General features: G+C 37.4%; 1 protein-coding gene across 1 annotated transcript in view; it reads right to left on the bottom strand.

Annotated features, from left to right (window-relative positions):
- POLR3A (RNA polymerase III subunit A) overlaps window positions 1–7,055 on the bottom strand; it is a 32,531-nt gene extending 25,476 nt beyond the window's left edge. The window contains exons 1-9 of the mRNA XM_017746259.1: window positions 6,896–7,055; window positions 6,235–6,372; window positions 5,533–5,704; window positions 4,154–4,308; window positions 2,978–3,217; window positions 1,897–2,059; window positions 1,561–1,697; window positions 970–1,073; window positions 104–245 (exon numbers count right to left, since the gene is read on the bottom strand). Coding sequence (XP_017601748.1) covers window positions 104–245; window positions 970–1,073; window positions 1,561–1,697; window positions 1,897–2,059; window positions 2,978–3,217; window positions 4,154–4,308; window positions 5,533–5,704; window positions 6,235–6,372; window positions 6,896–7,012 — 1,368 coding nt within the window. The 5' untranslated portion in view covers window positions 7,013–7,055. The remainder of the gene's footprint in view (window positions 1–103; window positions 246–969; window positions 1,074–1,560; window positions 1,698–1,896; window positions 2,060–2,977; window positions 3,218–4,153; window positions 4,309–5,532; window positions 5,705–6,234; window positions 6,373–6,895) is intronic.
- Window positions 7,056–7,798: the final 743 nt, after the last annotated feature.

The following is a 7,798-nucleotide window of genomic DNA, read 5'->3' as shown; positions in this document are numbered from 1 at the left end:
CAGGAGCTGTTTATTTTTGCTCGTGTAAGACAGAAACACCATAAAGGTCAAGTGCCTAATATTGTGGGCTGCACCATCTCTGTGCTAGCCTGTGTGCACTCACAATGTGAGCCATGATGCTCAGCTTGTGCAGAGAGGGCTGCCGGTTGAACAAGACGATGTCACCATCTATAAGATGTCGCTCCACAATATCACCAAACTTCAGCTCCTGGGCCATCTTCTCTCGGTTCCCGTATTTCAAAAATCTTTATAGGAAGATATAATAATGCAGTCAGAAGATACACAGACAGTAGACAGAAAGACAACTGAAAATTAATTCTGTGCTTATAATGCCATCTTTTCCATTAAATGCTGGAGTATTTGTATTACAATAACCAGAAGACAAAACTGGCGTGGACTGAACATCAGTTGCTGCTATTTTAAGCCATAAATGTATTTTGACATTAGTCAACAAAGCAACAGTGATTGGAACAGTAAGAAAGAAAAAAGTCCATTTGTAAAACCACAGAATTTGTTTCAATTGTATAGGAAAGTTTATATATAATTGTCTATATATTTGTATATAGAAAGTATAGGAAGTTCCATTCATATATTATCCCTTCTTCCTACCCATAAACTGACTGCAGATTAGCTCCCACATGAGAACAGCCAGTACAACTTGCCCAAAACCCCGTTTTCACTTATGCCCATAGTACACCCTCTATTTCAACTAAGATAGACTCAGTCATATAAATCTAATTGCAGTTCAACATCATTAGCATGTGCAATTCAGTTTACATGCATGAGAGTATTTAAAAAAGAATTGTACACTAAACCTGGGAAGATAACGACAATTCTTTTTCTACTGCGCTTTACGAAAGATCCTAAAAATAGATTTTAATCCCTGAAGATGTAACTGCCTTCACATAGCAAAAAGAACAAGTTGATGGGGACAAATAAAAAGTGAATCATTACAAATAAGCACGATACCTTTTCATTTGGGTGTGCCTTTGCTGTATGAAGTTTGCTCCAGGATGAACATCAGGACCATTACAGACAAGTTTCCTCATAAAATTAATATTTGCTTTGTTCACCTGTTGCATAAAAACTTCAATCAGAAACAAACAAAACATGTTTCAGGATCATGTTTTTACTGTTGGCTTTTGCATTCTCAAATTTTAGGCTCAACTGACAATCCCCCTACACAGTCTCCACCTGCTGAGTGGAACTCTCAGGAGGGAAGAGAGGAGGAAAACGTCAACCAATCTTTGAGCAGACTATCAGAGGGAAATTAAATTAAAAATCTGGGAGGTAAACTTAGCTGAAAAAATATGAAGCAAAACTCTTCCTTCTACAGATGTCACTCCTTACACCACATCTCGTCAGCACTTGCCTATATCCAATACTAAAAATCTTTATTTGCCAGCAGCAAGAGAACTGGCAAAGCATCTCTGAATGGCATTTCAAACACAATGCAACACATTCACTCCCTTCTTGAGTGAGTAAAGAAACAACACTGAGGGCTGGCTTGGGAAAAAAAAAAAGGGAATAGAAAGAGTTTTTGAGTCCTACACTACCTACCTTTTCAGGAAAGGTCAGTATTTTAGCAACATGAATAGGCACCGCTACTTCATCGATTCTTAAGTTAGGATCAGGTGAAATGACTGTTCTGCCAGAAAAATCCACTCTCTTTCCAGACAGATTACCTCTAAACCGACCTAACAAAACAAAACAAAACAGTTAAAACTCTTCAAATAAAAATAGTTTTCAAAATGTTATCTGTTAAGACAGCACATTAGAACATCTTTTAAGGTACAGCACTGAAGTGCAACACAATAGTAGCAGAGAGACACTTGGCAATAGCAAAATTTGTGATTCAATTATAAAAAATAATGAAAAGCAACTTTCTAGACAAACCTTGCTTTCCCTTAAGTCTCTGAACAAAACCTCTGGTCCATTTTTTAGGTGCCATGTTGAGGGGTATTCCAGAGAGCTCGCTATTAATGTACAGGGCACACTGCAACTGAAGAAAATCCCAGTCTTCCATAATCATCTGTGTTTTGGCTCCTGATATCCTATGCTAAACAAAATAGTTATCCAATTCAGAAAATAAATATAACAACACATATTAAACTAGCCAAGAATTTCTCTGTTAGAGTACAACTCTTCCTTTGCAAATAATATCATGAAACTTCCATTGATTGGAATGAAAAAAAGAAAATAACTTTATAACAGGATATACCACTATAATATATGGACAGCCACAAGACAACCGAGTGAAAAATTTCTTTTGATTAATATGGGCTTTGAACAAATGCTCACAAAATTAGATATTGGCTTAAATTATAATCTTCCCAATCCACTTAAGTTAAGCTAATATAACTTAACAGACAAGAAAATAAGTAGTTAATTTTTCAAATCATGGAAGATTTACTACTAAATTAATTTTGTTTGCCTGAAAAAAGACCAGTTTTGAAAAATGTGAAAAGTATTAGTCTGGTAGAAGTGCTCTTCTAAACAAATGATAAATTGTCAAATTCTCTTTTAGTCTCAATTTGATGACTATGCTAAATGATTTCTTCAGAATAGATGGTAGAATAAATAAAGCACAAAGATGTAAAAAAGAGAAAGGTCTACAGGAAGAAAAAAAAAAACAAAAAACCAACACAAATCAACAGGTGTAATATTTTCACTGTAAGTGACCACTCAAAAAGTGTGACAGTCATGGGAAAGGAAAAAAAAAGAAAAATTAAGAAAAACAGTTAACAGACCAGAGCTGAAATGGAAAACCACTTCCCATAAGCATCCCAGCAGATCCTACATTGCAAGCAGCAAGTCAGCCAGCTCCATCCGAAGCAAGTTTCTCCTATCTTTCAATAAAATGCCCAACAACATAGAAATGCAGCACCAGACTGTAAGCAGTAAACTCACGTGCTATATTCAATTCTAAACAAATCTTTTTGAAGGCAACAGTCTCAGAGCATGAAGGCTGACTCACTTTTTTTATTACATCATTGAGGAAAATGATCTCTGTCAGTTTCATTGTCAAATCATCTTCATTGGTGCCAGACTTCAAGTCGCTCACGACAGAGGGTCTGATACACAGTGGAGGCACGAGGAGTCGTGTGAGGATCAAATCTGAAGGTTTACCTGCTTGTGGGTTCATTAGAAGTAGAGGGATGTCTTCCGCTGGGATTCTTTTAAAGAGGTTCAATACTACCAAAGGATTCAAGTTTTCCTACAAAATCCATTGGGAAAATGGGGAGAAGAAGCCATCATGTCACGTTTCAATGTTTCCCTCCTCCCCTTATTTTACTGATGTTCAGAAATAGTCTTTTTCAAAGGCAAATAGAGAACTATTCATGCAAACAAAACTGTTTTGGTTTATTTATTCTGAACAACTGGTTTTAGCATCTCAGATGTTAATTGGCTATATTCTCTCCTTCCATTTTTTCCCTATATATGAGTGTTTACTTCTTATCGTATTGCTCTCTTGTCTCAAGAGTCAATGGAGAGTATTTCATCGTTAATAGATAAAGCAACTCAATTACCTACAACAAACTTACAGTACATTGTATTCATTTTATTAGTAAATCACATGATTACAGTACTTTCTAGGTATTTTTCAGAGCTTAATTTCTCTCTTCTTAGTACAGCTACAGCTGTATTCACTACTTTTTCCATCCAAGTATGTACCTGGAGATCTTTCCAGCTTGCAAAGAGCAGAAAGAAACAAAACTGCAAACAATGAAAAGCTAAAGGAAACAAAAAGTTACTAAATTAAGCCTCCTCTCTTCTCAACATTAGAACTTCTGAAGGAAAACAAAAGTGTGTATTGGAGCAATATTGGAGTTACCGTGAATGTATATATACATGCAAACTTTATATGGACCCGTGTCTCTTCTTCCTTGTCTAGTTTATAGAGGCATAACACACCAGGAACATCCCTTTCTTTACAGGCAGGTAATGGTATATCAGAACATGCTAATACACTAAATTTTTTATTTTAGCAAAGTTAGCATTATGGCACTAGATACAAACATTCTTCATGTGTCTTTTGAGATACAAAACTTTTGGATCGCCACAAGACTTCAGTTGATACATTGCAAACCTTTGAGGAGTTTTATTTCATGCACAAAAACTAGCAAGAAATTCAGGTTATAATAAAATTCACCTGAGCTCTTCCCAGTAAGGGTTCTACTTCTTTGTTATATTCAATGGCAGTTTCAAAGGACTGGAGAAAAGTAGATACTATTGGATCTACGACTTTCTTATTTGTCTTGTACTTTTCATGTATTATTTTCAACAAACCACACTTCTTCACAGTTCCTGCAAGGAATTAAATATGGATTCTCTTGGGATTTTATTTCAAAATAACAAAAACACCAAACAAAACACCACCAAAAACTTAAGTAAGTTACAGTTCCAAAACAAGCTAAACCTTCAGTAAATACAAGAATAAAATAAAACTTTATCAGCTTTACTAACTAGTTTCCTAAACTCCCAGAGCAACAAAAGGACAAGCAAGTCAAACCTTCTTATATGGATGGCTTGGTGTATCTACATCATGATGCAGCCTCTGAAGCTGAAAGTAGGTGGTTTAGCCCACACGTTAACTCAGCTTCACCTCATTCACAGCAGATATTTCTAAAGTAGAAGTCCCCACACTAAGACCAGGACTAAGAAGTGCCATTTATGTATCATAACACTATATTCTAAAGTAATTTTGCAAGTGAATTATCAGAAAAATCTGATAAATATCTTCATGTACTGCAGCTATCATTATTCATAAAACTTACAGAGACTAGTCCAGATGCTCAATTTTTTTTACTAAAGTATTCTGAGCCATCATGTAACTTTTCTAAATGCCTACTGTTTATGCCTGCTATGCATACATAGGGCATTCATGATGAAGCAGCTCTCCTTTTATTGAGGTTGTTGAACATTACAACAAACAACCCACAATTTTCATGAGTTAGAAGTTTTAAGTTATGGATTAACCATCAACTATGAATCTGTAATCCTCCAAGACCTTAAGCAGCAGTAAAAAGTGATCAGTGTAGATGAAAAAAAACCAAGACATATTTTGAAAACTAGATGTGAACTCTTACAAAAATACTCTGCCCTGAAGAAAGAATAATCTTAAGAAAGATAATTTAATACAATGATGAAAAATGATGCTCACTCAAAATTACAAAGGCTACCAATGCTTTTATGTGAACGTTATCAATTGTTGCCAATAGCTCCCAATATTTTTATAAACATGTTAAAAGGGGGTTTTTTTGCCATTATTCAAGTATCAAATATTGGTTACTGCCACGAAACATGAAATAATACAAGCAACAAGGAAACTGTCCATATCCACACCAATGAGATGCGAACAAGCATGTGCCTGGCCCTAAAAATGCAATTATGTTTCTTAATGAAGGCCGGAGAGAACACCCATTAGCTGTGCAATGAACAAGCATATTCAAGATTTGGATCCTATCACAGCCATCAAGGTAAAAACCATCAGAGCAGACAACTTCACAAATTGTTGATGTCAATACTCACCATTAAAGGCCCCACAGTAAGGACAAGTGTTTTTCTTTCGGCACTTCTCAGACACTTTCTTTTTTAGCCCTCTCTTCTGAAGATATGCGAGGCCAGGTCGTTTTAGGTAATCCAAAAACTGCTTTCTTTCTTCCACCGACAGCATGATACGGCAACAGGTTTTGCAGATCATCTTAAATGTAAACACATATAAATCCAGTTGTCTAAGAGACACATTCAGAGATGTAACGTCTTGAACTATAGCTTAAGTTCTTCAACATAGTGCATTTTTTTTGAATTAGATACTACTGCCTTGATTGAAGGACCAATTCACATATTGCAATACACAATAAAAAGCACAAAAGAAAAGGAAAAATACAGCCAATGAGGCAAATCCTTAGCTAAGATCTGCAGGGCCTTAAAAATCCCTGTAAAGCAAGCAGAGCTTTGGTTTACTGGGATGTTCTAAAAGGCAAATCATCCTGCATACAATCAATTCAAACTGCAGAAAAATAATGGATTAGATTTATCAGTCTGAAATTACATAGAATATCACTAAGACTGGTCTTTAAATACACATATTTTACAAAAGAAAATGTACATAAAGATTAACTTAATAATGCAACCTTATTTTGGCCTTCTCAATTACTTTCAAGCATCATCTCTCCTGAAAATTTCCTTTTTCTAGACTAAAAACTGACAACAAATCATAATCATGTCTACCTGTAAGATGCCTATCACAGCTTTGAAGTATCCAACATGAAAACATGGTAGTTCTAAGTCAATGTACCCATAGTGCCCTAAACAATCAGCCAGACTTTTTCCACAGGTTTCACAGGGACGGTCTTTTTCACTGGTTCCCTTTGGGAGAAAGCAAACACACATGCAGAGGAAAAAAAGTTAGCTGTAATTTATGGGATAGATACAAAATACAACAGTTTATAAGCTAGTCAGGAATCCTAATAGCAGGGCCACTCCTCCCCAGCATCAGAAGCACGTCAATAGCATTATAGTCACTCTGACCCTTAAGAAAAATGGTTTTACACACAGAACCTGCTGACACCAATGACCCGGACTCAAGCAGCTCTTGCAGCTGATCTACAGCCTGTTAATCTACATTGTAGCATTTTGGTGACACATGTTTCTGGGTGTCCCAGCAGTTTGGCAGAAAGAAACTTACCTCCTGCCTCAAAAGAATGCATTCCTGCCCTCCCAAAGCATGAAGAAAATAGCTGGCAGCACAGCTAATAGTCTATGAAATTCAAGTAAAGACTCAATTGAACTTATTTTGGACAAACAGTACATTTCAGTTAGCCCAACTTTTTTTTTAACCACTCCACCAACTCCTCAGAAAGAGTCTGGAAAACAAAAAAAAGGTTCTCACCATGCGATGGTCCAGCACTCCATACTGCAGTGGAGAGTGATGGTTGTCCTGACTATACAAATTTTTGCTAACCACTTGAATATGAGCTTGCTGACGCATCTCTTCTGGAGATTTCATGCCAAAACAGATGTGGCTTCTAGGACAGGAAATTTCAGATGTATGCATGGGCACACACACACACACATATATATATACATATATGCAAAAAAACTAACAGCAACAAGCATACATACACATAAGCATCACTAAACTACAGAACCAATGAGGTTGAAAAAAACCTCGGAGATCACGGAACCCAACCTATGACCAAACGCCACCTTGTCAATTAGATTATGGCACTGAGTGCCACATCCAGCCTTTCCTCCACCACCTCTCTGCACAGCGCATTCCAATGTCTAATCACTCTCTCTGTGAAGAAATTCTTCCTGATGTCCAACCTAAACCTTCCCTACCGCAACTTAAAACTGTGTTCAGTTGTGCTGTCACTGATTGCCTGGGAGAAGAGACCAATTCCTAGCTGGCTACAACCTCCTTTGAGGTGGTTTTAGAGAGTGATAAGCTCTCCCCTGAGCCTCCTTTCCCCCAAGCTAAACACTCCAGTTCCCTCAGCTGCTCCCCATAGGGCTCGTGTTCTAGACCCCTCGCCAGCTCCGCTGCCCTTCTCAGGACCCCAAAATACTCGAAAGCAATGCACAGGTGGCTAAGTTGATTCACAACATTGCTGACACAGGTTCTTTTCGGACAACTATAAAAAATAAAGCTGCTTTGCGATGAGTTGGTGGTTTTTATCTGAGGCGTTTATCGACCTTCCTGAGCATCCCCACAGCCCGACACAGGCACAGCCACCCGTGTGGGAGAACCCAGCCTGTGCCAGCGCTCCAAGAAGCGGAGCAGCCGAGCCAG

This window comes from Corvus brachyrhynchos, unplaced genomic scaffold (genome assembly GCF_000691975.1).
Source record: "Corvus brachyrhynchos isolate BGI_N302 unplaced genomic scaffold, ASM69197v1 scaffold279, whole genome shotgun sequence".
NCBI classification, from domain to species: Eukaryota; Metazoa; Chordata; class Aves; order Passeriformes; family Corvidae; genus Corvus; species Corvus brachyrhynchos.
This window is presented reverse-complemented; position numbering and strand designations above follow the sequence as displayed.